Source organism: Eleginops maclovinus, chromosome 6, assembly GCF_036324505.1.
Source record: "Eleginops maclovinus isolate JMC-PN-2008 ecotype Puerto Natales chromosome 6, JC_Emac_rtc_rv5, whole genome shotgun sequence".
NCBI classification, from domain to species: domain Eukaryota; kingdom Metazoa; phylum Chordata; class Actinopteri; order Perciformes; family Eleginopidae; genus Eleginops; species Eleginops maclovinus.
The window spans coordinates 9,529,504-9,547,862 of NC_086354.1; the positions used below are offsets into that span (position 1 = coordinate 9,529,504).

General features: G+C 39.8%; 1 protein-coding gene across 1 annotated transcript in view; it reads left to right on the forward strand.

Moving 5' to 3' along the window:
* Positions 1-262: 262 nt before the first annotated feature.
* Positions 263-18,359, forward strand: part of pappa2 (pappalysin 2) — a 66,368-nt gene continuing 48,271 nt past the window's right edge. Inside the window, exons 1-6 of the mRNA XM_063884889.1 lie at positions 263-1,226; positions 5,769-6,001; positions 6,478-6,705; positions 6,835-7,433; positions 15,154-15,302; positions 17,791-17,930. Coding sequence (XP_063740959.1) covers positions 263-1,226; positions 5,769-6,001; positions 6,478-6,705; positions 6,835-7,433; positions 15,154-15,302; positions 17,791-17,930 — 2,313 coding nt within the window. The remainder of the gene's footprint in view (positions 1,227-5,768; positions 6,002-6,477; positions 6,706-6,834; positions 7,434-15,153; positions 15,303-17,790; positions 17,931-18,359) is intronic.

Below are 18,359 nucleotides of genomic sequence, written 5' to 3' on the forward strand. Positions count from 1 at the left end.
ATACATTTTGAATGCACTGATTTATTTTATATTTCATTATTTTTATAATTTGTTTACCACAATAAATACATTTTCAAATTCGGTAGCCTAAACAGATGTTTCTTTACTACTGGATACATTTGCGCAAACAAATAGAATAACCACAGTTTGGCGTGAGACCTCTTGCTGCTGACCTGGAAACCAGAGACTGACTTTTAAAGAGCTAAAACCTTTTTTTCTCCCAGTTTGTCTAAATAAAACAACCTTTTCCTAACCTGACACAATGTGGTTCATCAGACTACTGGCTATATTCCTTGTTCTCATCACTAACACGTGGCTGCTCAGCCCGGTTCGCTCCGATGCACTGAGCCAGTACAAGCGCAGCATGGCCCAGCGGGCAGACAGCGAGCTCTCCAGGCTAGCAGGTGAACCCTGCACCGCGTCCGGCGTCTGGATGTCCCGGCGGCAACCCCGCTCCCTCTCCTCGTCCCAACACCGCCCTCCAGCGGCCCGTCCGAGGACACACACGAGCCGGAGAGAGCCGTACACTGTAAAGAGCGCTTCTTCGGTTTGTGCGGGAGGGTGCAGCAGGTTTGACACCGGGGTCCACCTGGTCGCTACGGCGGGGGAGGTTGTGGCGTGGAGAGCCGGGGACGGATATGATACGGTTCCCGTACGGCTCGTTGAGAACAGCGTAACAAACGACAAGCTAAAGACGAATTATGTCAGTAAAAGCACCACGCAGCAGCCAGAAGAGTCTCTGCTTAAAGACGCCGGAAAACAGGTCTCCTTGTCGGGTCAAACGAAACCGTCCCACCGCTCTCGCTCCAGGGTCACCCGCAAACTCCGCGGGGCGTCTCCGTACGAGGAAGACGGAAACTCCAGCTGGGAGAAAGTTTTCCCTGACAGCACAACAGATTCCAGGGGTCTCCAGGTCCTCTACAAGCTGCAGCAGGAAGATGGAGATCAGCAGTCCTCCACCGGTAACCTGGAGGACAGTACCGAGGACTACTCCGGGGAAGTGGAGGAGGAACAGCCCGCGAACATGCCTGTCGGGAGTTTCCTACCCTGGGGGAGTCCCTTGCCAAGGGTACCCCCTTCCTGGATGACTGCCCTGTACTTCAGTGGACGCAGGGAGCAGCTGAAGGTGAAGCCAGCTGCAGGGGTGGAGCTGCCGAGGGCCAAGTTCAGCCTGGAGCTCTGGGTGAAGCCTGAGGGAGGGCAGAGCAACCCTGCAGTCATAGCAGGTGGGTGAAAACTGAGCATGAGATGCATGATAGGCATACATTTATGTGGAATGTATAAACACACGTTACTCAAATAGACCCACTGTATTTAAATATTCTAAAATTCAAGGTACTTGTATGCTTATCTTACTTGTACAGGCATATCTCAATTGTATGCATTTGTATACTCTCCACTACACCACTATCACAGAAGCCGAATTACATTTTGTACTTCAGTATGCCTGACAGCTTTAGTTACTTTCTAGATTACAATGTGACTTACCCTTTTAGTTCAGTGAATAACAAGTATCTCTATTTGGTAGGTTTTCAGAAACTGAAGGATGTCATTTTTTACTTTGCAGTATAGTTAAAATGAGCAGAACCTTAAAGAATCTTAAACATACATGGCAACAATATTAGTCCCAATATACATTACATCCTTTTAGAAGTCACTGTGAGGAAACATTCTTCAGTTTAATTCCTTTTTCTTTCTTTTGCTACTTTGGCCCATTTGAATTATAATAAATTTGATAATACTTTTACTTAAATTTAGGTTCTAAAAGAAAGTAGGACATTTACTTTAACTGGATGTGTTCACACTCTGGTTTTACTACTTAAAATATCTGAAAACGTGTACACGTTAGTAAAACTGATATCTGGCTTCTTACTAAATTTCCCCCCTGGAAGATGTAACCAAAGTCTCATAACAGTACACTTTTTTTGGAGATAGATGACAGTAATCGGGAGGTATATTCATATAATTTTTTTCCTCCAATACTACTTTACCAATCTGAGAACTTCCTGGTCACAAATTCTATATCCGGAGTATTTCATCCTACTGTGGGTTAAAATATCTCCCTATCCAGCATTAGTTACTCTCTATGATTGTTTTATGGCTATTTGTCAACTTTTTACCCTTGTCTGCTTGTTCTTTCCCACTTTGTTTAAGTACCCTAGATTATATTCTGACAGATAATGATGCTGTATACTATATCTTGTAACCCTAATAGCATTTGGGTTTGCTGTTTTATTAGCAATCACTTGTGCTGTGTGAATGGCTTCCAAGAAAAAGTTACTTGTCCAAGGAGCATACTTTTCAACAGAAAGGTCAAACAGAGTTCAACAAGGGTTTAGTCTGTTTGGTGTTTACTGCCAACATGGTGACAGAAATAAGGGGAAAATGATTACATTATGATGGCTGAAACATGGCTTGGTTGATTGACAGAAAAAGATTAACAAATGTTGATGTTCAGTTACTTGTTTTAGTAATTTATCAAGCAAAAGAGGATTTGCTCAGTTTTATATAATTGGTTTTGTTGATGATTATAAATTCAATATGTTTGGGTTTAGGAATCTAACAGGGACAAATCAACACTTTATAGGGTCATGTTGATATCTGGGAAATAATAATCGGCTTATCGGCCAGGCTTAATATGTAAGAAAACTGGACATTCCTGTTTTTTCAACATTAAAAGTGAATTTCATGTTTGAGAAGCTGCACATTTAACAGGACAACACCTACGTCAAACAAATTGAAGAGGATCGCGTCGGTGCAGCACCACAGCTGTCCAGATAGTGAGGAAGACCCCAAACTGTTATGTCGGCTCAAATTTACCCTGATCAAAGATCCCACTCCATTACTCAACTTTTTTCCTCTTCATTGCTTTCTTATGTGAGAGCAGCATTCTGTGGCATGGGCCTTTCTCTTTGTAGTGTTCTGAAGGAATTTGACAAATACACTGGAAAACAAACTCCTATTGTTTCTGCTAGACATGTTATTGACATTAGTTTGACTTCTAAAGGTCACTTGTTGTTTCCCACACATAGACTTTACTTTACTTTTTAATCCGTCCGCGACCACGACGCCATCCGCGATCGATTAACTAGTGGACAATGATCTCTTCGCTCTATGCCGCCACCAAATCCCCCTGCCCCCCCCAATGCCCGGTCATCTGCACTCCCCCCAGGATATTTCAAATTTACTGCAGCACCTCAAACAGAGGCATCCTGCCGAATGGGAGAAATGTTGCGCCCAACGGAATGAAAAAGACGGTGGCACCACAAGCACACCCGGCAAAAGTAAGATTAAAAAAATCCCGGATTTTTTTTTTTAGGCCATATCGCCCAGCCCTAGTGGTATGTATCGATTATTGTACTTTATTTTGGCCAACATTTATACCAATGTATTTACTGATATCATTGGTAGACTGGTTAAAATAAATGTCATCATTGTGATGGGGCGACACATGCTGATAATGTAAATTAATCTTGAAAAGGATTAGATTTTCAAATGTTGATAAAGGTCAAAAAGTGTGACACCCTGCCTAAATATAGACAACCTAATACTTAAGAATTCAAATGGATTTCATGCATTAAATACAGTTATTGTTCAAATATTATATATTTTACAGAGGGATTCCTGGTGGTGACAAAACATCAGAGAATTATTGAATTATAGCTCAACAAAGTATTTGAGTGCCTTTAAGCCCATTGTTTTGGTTTTCTGGCCTTGAAATTGGCTTTCATCAAACTTGTTTCAAGAAAAGTAGAGAAATGTTAGCAAAATGCTAATAGCGAAGCAGCTATACAGCCAGAGGTTTTCAGGAGTTATTGGGAACTGAATCAGACCAAAAATAAGAGTAAATATTGGACTTGCATTGCCAGAAACATGGCGCCAAGTGAATGCTAATGTTGCTTCCAGACTGCTGAATGTGTAAATAGTCAATTGTTTGCTGACATATTTGCAATAACAGTTTTAGAAAGACATTTTATGTTAATATTGTGTTTTCTGCTATTTCCGCTACCCCTAACTGGCCCCCCGAAAATTGAAATGCAGCTTTAAAACATTAGTTCCTAATGGAGACCAGGAGAGAGACGAATTGTATCCTCAAACTAATATTTGTGGTATTGCAAATGTCTCACAACCTAAAGACCACATTTCCCCGTAACCTTGATGTTTCCTCTTGCAAACACAGTGTTGTCACTTTTTTGGCAGTTTCCCCACAACCATCTGCTGTTACATGAAACACAGGCAACTTAAAGGGATAGTCTGGCGAAAATTGACCCCAGGGTCTTTTTCTGCATGAAAGCTGATCAAGTAAGCCCTCCAGAAAGTTTTTTTAGTTCATCAACCAGTATTGAGCTTTCCCGGAAAAACCGGGAGCAACGCTAATAGCCAAAATGGCTTACAGTGCATTCGATCAGGGCAGTGCGCAGAACGCTTCCAAAACAGCATTTCTTAACCACTAACATTGCTCGAAATAGCACCAAACCTCTGCAGTAGCATGACTAAGGTCCCTACAAATAAAACGGAGCACCAACAACGTAGTTTGCATACCCGAAGTGTATTAAAAAGAACTGTTGTACAAGACTCACCAACTGCCCCCCCATTCCAGCTCCTCTCCAAGGAAAGTCCGCACAAGTCGGTTATCGAATTCACCGGAGTTCAGTTCAAGGAGGAATGTTTTGGAATGTATAATTCCAATGAAAGGAGTTGCATATAACTTACATGCAACTCCTTTCATTTCCATGTCAACACTCACTAGATATGAATTTCCATGGAATTATACATTCCATTCCTGGGGGTCAATTTTCGGGGGTCAATTTTCGCCGGACTATCCCTTCAAGCTCAATTTTGTTTCATTCAAACAACGCCCTCCTCCTAGTTTGTGCCAAACTTCAACAGATTTACAAGGAAATTAAATCGTGAGACAGGTATCACCAAGCAATGTATGTAAATGCATTTGTGATTTTTTCACCATTGGCTGATAGATAATTTATTAATGACTTAGTCTAATACATTTAACCATCAGTGATGTTCTGTGACAAAGAGGTTTTCAAATGTCTAATACAATTGAGGCAATATTTTTTCTACTCAATGTGTATCCTTATCTATTATATTGTGCTCAATGTTTCTGAGTATGTATCCATCTATTGATATAAATGTGTTTGTTTGATTAAATTTGGTATTACAATATCATCTAATAAACTTGGCCCAGCTACTGTTTAGCCTGTCAAGGGCTGCGTTCTTTAACTGAATTAATTGCTTAACCATGATACTGGTTCACTTCGGAAGGGGCATTTTGCTTTAGTTTTCCCAGTTTTCACACTCGCACACACGTAAACATATACACATGCTCATACAGTAGAGTATTAAGGAGGGTGAAGGGGTTCCCTGACCCCATGCTGTCCCAGTGAAACACATCTGGGGAGCAGATGTGGATCTGTGTGTGTGTCTGTTGCAACAGCAAATGAAAACATAAGGGCCTTGCCCTGGCTGAGAGAAATACCTCCGTCCTCCTTTCCCTCTCTGTTCTTTCTTACTATCTCTTGCTCTGTCTATTCTCTGTATGTCTCAGCCTGTCTTTCTCTGGTGTCCCAAGTCCTAAGGACTGCAAACACTTGGAAAGATTGCTTATTTGTGTGTTTATTTATGCGTTTTCCTAAAGGCTATGAGCTTATTGTGAGTTAGACGTCCTTGGACCCTGCAAGATAATAATTGCATGTTTTTCTTAACTGGTATTCTTTTAAAATAATATATCTTACTTTCCCCCTTTCCCATAGGTGTATTTGACAACTGTTCCCATTCACTAAGTGAGAAAGGCTGGTCGGTAGGTGTCCGCACTGTGGAACCTGACAGTGCCAAAGACGCAAGGTTTTACTTCACGCTTCGCACAGACCGAGCTTTAAAATCCACCACTGTCTTAAGCCACCAGCGTTACCGAGCCAACGCCTGGACTCACCTGATGGCTACTTACAATGGCCACAACATGTCCCTGTATGTTGATGGAGCTAAGGTGTGTGGTTTTACTGTTTTGGTGGTCAAACTTTGGCTCATATTTTGGTCATTTACCTCTTAATTTTCAACTCAACGATCACTAAAGTACAATGATGGCATTTTGACATCACAATCCCAGCTACTTAGCTCACTTGTGAACAGATCCATCTTCATGACAACTGAGCAAACTCAAACTCCTGAAGACATTGTTATGTGGTTAAAGCCTAGAAAGAAAGTAGAAAGCGGGCCGTAGTTAGGATGATTTTGTCAAACATTACTGAGGTCAAGATGACCTTTATTTCTTAATTGCTTATTTCTTCATCATCCAATTTATTTCATGCCAGATTCAGACAAAATGTTAGTAGGCATAGAGCAACAGCCTATATTAGTTTCTCATTTGGCCATTCTTAATTGATCAATTATTTTCATTTTTTGGTAACAAATCCTTGTTTCAGAATTTTTTGGCTGTCATTTCTCCCCTGCTTGTCCTTTCAGGTGGGAGAGAGCAGTCATCAGTCGGGGAATCTCTACAGTCCTTACATGAAGACGTGCAGAACCCTATTCCTTGGCAGTAACCAATCCGATCAGCGAAACAGCTTCAGGGGCCACATAGGGGGTGTGGTGTTGTGGGGCTATGACCGCTCTCATGAGGACCTGCTAAAGCGGCCACTTCATATTGATAAAAGCGAGCCATTGGTGGCAATGTGGGCTGACTTCACCAATGTAATCAATTATATCCTATTTTTTGGAGAAACCATTTTCATTTTAAACTAGTTCCTTGTTTAGTTGTTCCATATTAAAACTGTTTTGGATTTTGTAATAAAATGTATTTAATTTGCTTCTTACTTTGAGGTGGAACAGCTATGGACTCCTTACAAAGTTGGCCTCCATCCGACAATCATCACCACTCCTGTCCCTGAACAAGAACTTGTATCCCCGTTTCTGCCGCCACCCTGTGGCCTGACACCCTGTGACAACACAGACATAATCTCTGGCTACAACAACAACTGGCAGCTCCGTGCAAACAAGCAAATTCGCTACCAGATCGTCAACCTCTGCAATGACGATGGCGGAAATCCCACCGTGTCTGAAGCCCAGATCCAGCTCCAGCACCAAGTTCTAACTGAGGCATTCCGCCCTTACAACATCACCCTCGATCTGAGCATGCACACTGTTAGAAACTCCAGCTTCAGAGAGCGGTTTATCCTCAGCAACTGTCGGATTGGTAAGATTGGGAACCGCAAATGTGACCCTGAGTGCGACCACCCAAGGACAGGCCATGATGGAGGGGACTGCCTTAGATTGGGACCGTGCTACAACTGGAAGAGACAGGATGGAGTTTGTAACATGGAGTGCAACAGTATACACTATGACTACGATGATGGAGACTGCTGTGACCCGGAGGTCACCGATGTCCTCAAGACCTGCTTCGATCCCGAGTCCCCTGACAGGTGAGGTTCAAAATGCTCTAACGTGTTGTTTTTTTCTTTTTGGTTTCTGTTCAATTACTTTGAATGAAACTTAAAGGGATAGTCCGGCGAAAATTGACCCCAGGGTCTTTGTCTGCATGAAAACTGATCAAGTAAGCCCTCCTGAGAGTTTTTTTCGTTCATCAACCAGTATTGAGCTTACCTGGAAAACCGTGAGCAACGCTAATAGCCAAAATGGCTTACAGTGCATTCGATCAGGGCAGTGCGCAGAATGCTTCCAAAACGACATTTTTTAACCACTAACATTGCTCGAAATCGCACCAAACCTCTGCAGTAGCATGACTAGGGTCCTTACACATAAAACGGCGCACCAACAACGTAGTTTGCAAACCTGAAGTTTATTAAAAAGAACTGTTTTACAAGACTCACCAACTGCCCCCCATTCCAGCTCCTCTCCAAGGAAAGTCCGCACAAATCTATTATCGAAGGCACCGGAGTTCAGTTCAAGGAGGAATGTTTTGGAATGTATAATTCCAATGAAAGGAGTTGCATGTAAGTTACATGCAACTCCTTTCATTTCCATGTCAATACTCACTAGATATGAATTTCCATGGAATTATACATTCCAAAACATTCCTCCTTCAACCGAACTCCGGTGCATTCGATAATCGACTTGTGCGGATTTTCCTTGGAGAGGAGCTGGAATGGGGGGCAGTTTGTGAGTCTTCTAAAACAGTTCTATTTAACTGTGTGTAGGGACCCTAGTCATGCTACTGTAGAGGTTTGGTGCTATTTCGTGCAATGTTACTGTTTAAAAAATGTCGCTTCGGAAGCTTTCTGCGCACTGCCCCGATCGAATTCACTGTAAGCCATTTTGGCTATTAGCGTTGTTCCCGGTTTTTCCGGGCAAGCTCAATTTGGTTGGTGAACGAAACAAACTCTCTGGAGGGCTGGCTTACTTGATCAGTTTTCATGCAGAAAAAGACCCTGGGGTCAATTTTCACTGGACTATCCCTTTAACTCTTTCTGCAGATTGTTCACAGTGTTATATTTGTACATGAAGGGAAAAGACACATTAGTTGACAGGGTCTCTTTATGTCAAATTTGACACTCCAGTGTACGACCAGGCTCAACTGACTTTTGCTATCAGGTACTTTTTCTCAACTTCCTTTCCCAATGCAGATAGTACCCCCTTCATTTAGGCTAATTTGTGTTGCCTGGGTAAAAAAAGTTGCAGTCGTAGTTTTCATTCTCAAGTAATAGGTACTATCCACAAAGTTTGCTGATGTACAAACAAAAAAGCTAATTGTTTTCAGAAGTATGTTGTTGCATGTCACATACATTTTGTTGAGTAAATTGATCAGTCCAATCAGTGTAAAAAAAGAAAAGTGTTAAGGGCTACAATGTTTGATAGACAGATTGGTGAAAACACCAGGGGAATACATATATTAGCCAGTCAGGACAACATGTTTTTCCAGAGGCAGAATTTTCTGGGCATAAAGGGCCACTAATTTCTCCCCATGAGGTGAATATCTGCTTTAGCACGCTAAATTGTACTTCAGCAGGGATGTGCAATGAACAGCTCAACATGCTACATCTACAAATTGGTACTCTAACTTTCTCCAGTGGTTTTAAACAGGGCTCTGTGAAGTGGGGATGGAGGTTGAAGAGGCCAAAGTACACACTTATTTTTACTAAACAACTCGAGCGGGAGCCTGCTGTCTTCTATTTGGTCTGACAGACAGGCTCATGCAGAGTTCCAAATACTATGCATGAAGTCTCGCCATGAAGTCGTCGGCCCAGGTTCTTAAAGACCCCGTTCTTAATCCAAATTGTAACCACAAGCTTTACACTTGGCCACTGGGAAAAAGAACATGGGAGCTAAAGCTATTTTTTAAAACGATTTTGCGCTTGGTGTCCAAAGTTGACGAGAGTGTGGCAGCTTAACACAAGGATGTATTCATGTTTTTTAAACCAGTAGCTTTTTTACAGGATAAAAACATATTGTGTCATAATCCAAATCCTAACCTTTCAATTTAAGACAGTCATTTTTTATCTACATAAAACTTATTTAAAATGACATGAGTGTGACATATTTATTCCAGATTGCTTTAGCATTTTTATTTTTTAACAAAATATAGAAAAACCTTTGTTGTCTAGTTATTTCATCAAATTCTGACAACTGACTCTGATGGGCTATGAATAAAGGGACACACAAAACTTGATATGCTCATGCATTGCCATGGGAACATTTGATTTAAGATGAGAAAATGCCTACTGTCTTAATCACAAACAATCACTACGGTATACGAGCTGAAGGTTATTGATATTTCATGCTGTCCAATCAGAAACTGGTACCGAAAAGCAAATCCAAGTAACCATTTAAAACTTAAATCGTATATCTATGACTGTTGGGATTTACAAACATGAACTAGCGAAAACACAATTCTACAATTTTATTGGAAATCGAGGATTAGCTTCTGATTTATCTACATTGCCGGTAGCTTTAGGTATCATAGATGTCACAATTCCTGCAGTAGTCTCCATTAAGTAGTATGGTATTACAACCAAATGCTACATTCCTATGTTATTTCTCCTAGAGAAAAATAACAAGGAAACATCTAAGAGGGACCACAGTCCAAACAAATCGCTACAATCCGTTATGTCTGTTTGTACTTTTTGCTGACGTATGCATAAGCCCAAAGATTAGCTAAGCATGCTTTGGAACAGAAGATCAAAGGCTTATAACTTTAAAGTAATCTGAAGTTCATAGCTTTTACCACCATCCTTAGAAAAAATTAAAGTGCCATTGAGCAAGGCACTTAACCTTCAACTGTCCAGGCCAGCATTAGGACTGTGCAGCTTCCAGGTGTAGATTTGAGCAGCTATGTGAAACAGGCTACTCCTTGAAAATAATCTGGTGCTCTGTTGACTCTCCCTGGAGGACAAAGGCTTTGGTTAGGTAAAAGTAAAAAAATAAATAGTTAGCTTGCATCTGTGTGGTGTCTAATTTATGTCTCATCTTCTCACAAGGTTAGTGAGATAGACCCAGCAAGACAGACAGGAGAAAAATAGATTTGGTGCATGTTATGGTGAGATGTTCCCTTGGCCCAGCCCGAGCTCTGTAACCTGCAGAGAGAAGATGGACACTAATGAAAAATATTGGACGGCAGACATCACTCTACTCTGTTGTTTTGTACAAAACATCGGTCTGGTCCTTGGCCTGAATTATGTAAAAGCTCTGTGATGTATTCTAGATTTAACTTGATGGTTACTGCAAAGAATATTCAGAAAACAACAAAAACGTATCCACCACACTTACCTTTGGGTCATAACTGGAATCCGTTTTAGTTTGATATATGACAGGGAACTGGAGAGATCAATGTAATGTGTTGATTTTGATGTGAGCACACTTTTATAAATCATGGCTCTGGATTTGATCTGGTTTCATGCAGAATGTTTTTGCATGAGAGACTTCCATAAATAAGGGCTCTGCTTTTCAGATTTTCAAAAGCAAAGCTCCAAAAGTTACAGTGTGTTCACTTTTAAGCAGTGATGTTACTGCTTCAGTGAATCTTGCCAGAGTTCCTGTCTATAAGCCCCTGACCTCCCACTAAAAACAACATGAGCGGCCAATACACAGGAGACCAGGGTGTAGTAAAACTGGACTCACAGTAGTGTAGGTCTTCTGGAAAGGTCCTGACCCCAGCTTATTGAAAATCCTTATGTGTGTGAGTGCTTCGACATGCTTGCATGCATGCGTGTGTGTGGGGGTCTGGATCACAAGTTTCTCAGACAGGGAGACTATTAATGTTAGGATGAGATTTTGCTGGCATTTATGAAGCACTGGACCATTTTTATGTTCGGGATCTGGGTTTTTGATATCCCACCTCCCCCTGTTCTCTGAGCTCATGGCCAGGTATTCCGATTGTGGGATGCTGTGCAGCTGCTGCTGGCCAGTACAAGGCAACAGGTTTTTCAAGCCAGCTGCTAAACACACACTTGTTGTTTAGAGCCAGTTCTATAGCTATAGCCAGGTACACTAATAATTCTGGCATTACAAAAAGGGCCGGGAAAGAAGAGTGAACAGAAAGAAAGAGAGGCAAGGGAGGAAACTGGGTGGCGGGGGACATTACATTCATTAATGCTGAGACGCATGTCTTGTATCTGCTAACAGTTTAGGCTGGAAAGTGCATTTGTGCACAAAGAGCTCCAGACAACTCCCCTGAATTATTTTTTTTGTTCTAACAATGTTTGATGGTTCACCTGAATGTGAATCTTAAGTTTTATTGTGGTCCTGTTTTATTCACAAATAAAAACATAACTGCAATGTTTCCCAGAACATAATTCATTACAAAAAGTTAATTTGTTGGAAGTGTTTTACAGATGCTTCCTTTGTAATGGTTATCCTTGGGGAAATGCTATGCATTTCAAGCTTTCTTTTCTCGCATGACACATGTTTAGGGATAACATTTACCATCACTTTTTGATGTCAAATTTGAAAAATTTGATATCGGACAAAGGGTAGACAGAGCAGATTGGCATGATAACTGACACTAGCAGTTTTAATCAGCTGTAGCTAGCTAACTAATTAAGCTAGCATTTGTTCCATAAATTGGTTAAAAACCCCCACTAGTGTTTTGAGCTTATTACTTTTAAATAAAGAACTCTGTTAAATGTTTTAAATGTGCATTTGATGGCTATATATGAAATATGGGTTGCTAAGGTGTAAACAAATCATGACAGAGCTGTTAATTTTACTGTTTACTCTCAACCAAGTGTGACTATCATTAGCAACACAAAGGGTTGAATTCTGGAAAAGGGATACAAATTATACACTTCAAGACTTTTGGCTGGGTGTCTGATTTTCAGTATGCACTAAAGAAACCTGCACTTGTAATATATTACCTGTGAGTTCTTATTTGTTCTTCTAGCACTGCATTCATCAAGCCCTAAGGCTCTATTTCAATATGTAACTGCAGTGCACAGTATGTACTGAAGTAGAGTATATTATATATCAAAAGGTTTGACTGCTGTTTATTTTAAAGTCTGTCCTCTGATCCTTGAGGGTTGAAAGTAGTATTACAAGACAGTATTACATGGTGACAGTGCTAATGCTTACACTGCTGTTGATTTACACAGTGTTTGAATTGCCCACAAATGTTAATTTAGGTAAATCATAACTTTGGTTTTGGGTTCACTTAAATGATGTAGAGCCATTTATTTTTTGCCAGGTTAGACATCCACTGAGGCGTCCTCTGAGTCTCAGAAGTTGAAGAGTCAACTCTTTAGTGGTCAGCTTTCTGTCACTTGTAATTGCACAGCCCAAGTTGATGGATACTGCGCTCAGCCTCAGCTAACCTCAATGCTTCAGTAATGTATTGAGAGCAGGGTTTCCCTGAAGCATCTTAAATCTTAAACCTCATTTATTCAGGCAAAGTGCCTGAGAAAACACATTTCTATTTACAGTGTAAAACACATGCACTCAGGGAAGGATTACTTTAGGTGGAGAATTACACACATGCAGGACTCTGGGCTGTTAAGTAACACCTTTGGACCAATTTAAAGGCTTCACTTAATGGTACATTGAATGTAGTGTATTGGAGAATTTGGATACTTCTTCCTAATTTCATCCATCTAGATTTTTCTCAGCTGAAAACCCAGATTTTCAGTCATAAGCTCACCTGCATTTCTCTGAGGCTGTTGGAACAATATAAGCAGCACTGAGCCAAAGCTGAAGTGTTTAATGAGTAATTAATTTAATTATATTTTTGATGGAAAACAAACAAAGAAAAGAGCATGGTTAAGTAATATTATTAAATGTAGCCCTAAAGCTGAGCTTGATCAAAAGGATAAACCTTAACTTTTTTTCAGAAAATAACAATCATCAGGATCCACTTTAAGTGACTTAGGTAAACATTAAAGGATGGCTTTGTAATTTTAACAAAGTAAGCCCCACAGCTGAATTTTATCAACCAAAAAAGGTTTGAGAAATATTACATGAGAGACTAATCCATTACCTTAAAATAATTGAAAAACACTTAAAACCACAGCTTTGCCGGTGCAAGATGAAAGATTGAGAGACTTGACAAACAACATTATGTATGATTCATACATTTTACAATATGTATTAAGTATGACCTGACCCAGCGCTATACTGATGCACCACTGGACGCCTTGGCACACACATTTTATTACCCTGTACATAAAGCAGATGCCTAAATACTGAGAGCCAGATTAAAGGTTTTTGATGAAGCAGTTGTAGTGCTCCAAAAGACCATAGGAGGCTCAGCTAAAAGCCTAGTGTCTGGCATGTGTGCTTTGGGAAGCCAGTGAGACCCCACTACAAGGCTCTCAGACTCAGTAAGGCTTAATGGTGATGGGTGCAAAAGCTTTCCAGCTATGAAAGCAAAAGGAGAAAAATGACATGTGACATCACTGCAGCCAGGCAAAAACAATGTCGGCTTCACACATCAAAGTGCCTCCAGGGTAATTTATCACAGTCAGAGAAGGAAAGAGGTAGGGGCTAGGGGCAGCAGGGGGGTAGTGGTTTGAAGTACCCTGACCAATTCAAACAATTATGAGTCGGAAGGTACATAGAGGGCAGAGAGAGATGTTAATGGATTGAAGCAAACTGTAGTGTTCTAAGGTTGACAGGATTACATGTTCCTAAATTCACTCTTACAATACTATGTGAGCAGAAATAATTTTTCACTTGTATCCATGCCTAAAGAATATTTTGGGGAAATACACTCATCGTTTTGGATAGATTTTAAGTTTTTAATCTCTTAGCCTAGCATAATAGCTAACATGTTTTCCCTGCTAGATATTCAGCTTAACACAGTCTTAACTCCAAAGCTGCCAAACAAATTATAGCCTGTATATACAGTACTGTAGTCTACTTAAACGTGTGGTTCAAATTAAAGGAGCCAAATACAAACCATAAAGCATCTAAGGTTCAGCAGTTGTAACAAAACTAACATGAGAAGCTAGTCAATCACAGTCCATGATGCCTAGTGTCCTGAAAAGAGGTCTAATCAGGCAACATAAGTGAACACATGTGTGAGTAGACCATGTCTTTGTGGCTGTAATAGAAAAAAAAACCCAGTTGTCTTTGCTAGACGGAACTAACTATGCGAGACGGAAAAGACTGACCGAAAATGGCTAGCTAAGTTACCGCAACAACTGCACGCGGCACCTCAGGTGTCCTCTCTCGTTTGGACACTTTCCTAGCTAACCACGAAGAAGTAATTTAGGAATTATTAAGCACATTATGATTTGTGGACGGATTGTTTAATAGTTATAAGAAATTCTTCAGTAATGGAGCTGTTAAAAGCACTTCCTTTTTTTCACCCTTTAAGCTAGCAGCTTTTTTCGCTACCAGTACTAAGCTTTGAATACTTAAATACAAACTGTTTCAACTTCCGGTGGAATGCTGAAGTCTGTCCCACTGTCGAATAGTGTTTCCTTTCTGTTAAAATGAAAACACCTCCTTTGTGATTAGGTTAAGTTGCAGAAACGCATATCGACGGTTTAGTGTGTTTAGTAATAAGAACGCAGAACATTGTAGCATAATGTTACTTCGAGATTAAAGACTGTATGTAGTTTAATCCTGTAGATATAACAAAACACTTTACATGGGTTTTTCTTACAGCTCAATTTAAAGTGCTTTCTTGAATGCATTTGGCGTTTATCTTGTATATATTTTATTTTCATGTTGTCTCTCTTTTTGCCTCTGCAGGGCCTATATGAGTGTAAAAGAGCTAAAGGAGGCCCTACACCTGAGTGGCACTGAAAACCTCAATGTATTCTTTGCCAGCAACTCAGTGCGTGAAGAGCTGGCAGGAGCTGCGACCTGGCCATGGGCAAAAGAGTCTCTAACCCACCAAGGTGAGTAATATGACATCAAAATACTGATTAATATGTTTCATATCTTCAAATTCCTTGCTTTTGTCTTTATTACTATTTGAATTGGTCTGTTGTATTATATTTAAAACTTGATTGCCCTTTTCTCCTCTACTGGATTTGACATAGTTTCCCTCTTTCTTTTATTCAGTTTCTCTTTCCCTGCTTATTACTCTTTATATCCATCCCTCGATCTTTTCCCATGCCCTCCATTCTTTGTTGCCTGCTTTAGCGATTTCAAAAACAAAATGGGGAGAGCAATTGGAGCTGGCAGAGATTTTCCCGGCACATTGCCTTTTTCCTCCTCCAATTATTAAGGCCTTTCCACTGGAAAAGGCTAATCAACCCAAACAACAACCAAACAAACAAACGTCAGTAGGGCTGGTTAAGTTTTTTTTGGAAGTGTTTTTCCATATCCAAAGCCTGTGTCAAAAACTATAGAAGGTGTCCTATGCTGTACATAATGTAATACCCCTGAGGCACATTTGTGATATTGGCCTATAAATAAAATTGACTTGACTAGCCTTGGCTCGGTACTATTGTTGCCACCCATGCCCACTTGCCAGCTGTTTTTCATTTATTTTTGCTCTTTGTTCCCTGCCTGTGCAAGCAGAAAGTAGTGAGTTGATTTAAAAGCAAGAGACACATGGGTTAGATGTGCTTCCAGATGAAGCATTTATCACATTAAGAAAGTCTTTGACAGGAAAAAATAACATGATCCTGTAACAAACTGTGTGAAATGCTTCCACTTAAAGCATTTTCAGCACCTTATGAATCCCTGCATCCTTGAGTTCAGCCGTTTTATGACAAATTGGATACTTATTCACTGGCTGTCAAGTACAATAGTGAATTTATACGGAGTATGTGAAATGTAAGTTACAAAAATAGCATATCTTTTACTATATTATCACCAAATACAATAATACATGTTGTGTGGATTAATGGGCTTGAGATAGCTATTTAAATAGAGATACTTTGATGACATCAGCTTAGTAGTAATACAGTAGTAGAGTTGATATTATATTTTCCAAAAATGCAGTTTGAGTCACGATGCTGAATGTGTCCCACAAGACATTACTTACAGTTGCCCAGCATCTGTCCGTGTTTAAAACCGGGTTAATGGATGACAAGTCATCTCCGGAGGCCTTGTTTTTTAGTGTTTTTCATATTTAATGTCTTCATTGTTCCACGTCATAACTGAACACACTGCTCCTTATCCTCCAGAGAGCCACACAGTTTTCCAAATCCTGTGTCCACATGAACACCAAAAAATGTTTTGCCCATGGTGCATGGACTTACTTGAGCAGAACAGACAGACCAACAAAGGAAGAGGCAGAGGGATGCAACCAAGATCCAAGTCATTTTGATCTGTATACTATATGTATCCAGCTTTGCCACCAAACATTTACACTGTTTTAGTTGTGACTCATTCATAAACTCTTAACACTCCTTAAATGGTAATGAATTATGATACCAATTATACATATAAAACACCTTCACTTTAAAAATGTATCTCAAACCAACTCATGCATTCAGGTAGTTGGTAACATTGGCAACAACGTTTGTATATTCAATGTTTATAATTTTATGCACCTTTCTCCATTGTTTTACAGTGATTTTGTTTTTTACGATTTTTCCTCTAATCATCTTTAGTGGCTGTGGAATGTATTTGTATATTTTGGTGTGTTTTTCTGTTGTATTGGATTAGCTCCAAGACCATGAAACTATGTCTGTAAACTCAAGACAGTGTAGTTAGGTATCAGTTATTAGCGAAATGGGGAAAAATATTGAATACAAGGTTTCTGCACTGCAGGGTATTCTTCTACTGTATATTCAAAGCCGGCAATATTGGCCCGCATCCAGCTGTAGCCACCTTACCGTATCCTGTTCCCTGTTTTTGGTTTAGAGTAGTAAAGTTTTACTTCATTCCTAATTGGTTTTAAATGTCACAGTGCTTATTCGTTTTACTATGGAGGTCTGTTTCTCTTTTGGAAATTCCATAGCAGAGCGTAAAACATGAGTTAAATATCTTCACAACTCTAGCATTTCACAGCAATACCACATTTGTTTGCGATCAGTTGTTTTGTTGGGTGCTTCTGAAGTCTCATTAAAAACAATCCTAAACGTGTAATGGATCTGAACATGGTTTGGTGTTTTATACATACAACAGTAACCATATCAGGGGATTTTCTCCTATTTATTGTCTTGCCAAGGGGTACTGAAACGGTTCACCTGCTGAAGGACAATTTTCCAAATCATTACTACCCGTCAAAGTGGAGGAACAAGGGGTTACAGTCTTGAATGGCAATGTTAGATTATAACTTGTGAAGTCTTACATTTAAGTCACTAATGATATATTTACAGTACCATGACCCTTTTATGAGTATGACAACAAAATCGGCTTGCAAGACAAACATTTCTAGATATGATTTTATTATGACACACACTTTAAATGTAATTTCTCTGTCCTCAGGTGGGATGGTTCTGAACCCATCCTACTTTGGTACAATGGGCCACTACAATACCATGATTCATGAGATGGGCCACATATTAGGACTGTACCATGTTTTCAAGGGGGTGAGCGAGCGGGACTCCTGTGATGACCCGTGTCAGGTAGGACTGATAAACGTCTTCCTCTTGTTAATAATTCTGTATCGCACAGTATATTGCCTTAAGTTCAAGTTTATATTGGAAATCGTCCTTCTTCAGTCATTGTGGTACGATTGCACTTCAATTCATATTGAATAAATATTGGTATTTGTTTTAAATTATTTTAATGATATATATTGGTTTAATAGCTTTTTTCAGTAAATCTTTATTCTCAGAAAAACAATTAATAAATGTTAAAACAATGAATACAAAATTTAACAAATAAGTAGTGTAATAAAATCTATAATATTGATAAAGATAATTATATAAAAACACAGTAATATTAATAATAGAAACAACTAAAAACCATGACAAAATGCCATATTAATGCCACGTTTTTACCATTTTCAACTCCGCCCACCATCTAATCACCCTTTTTCGAAACCAGCTATT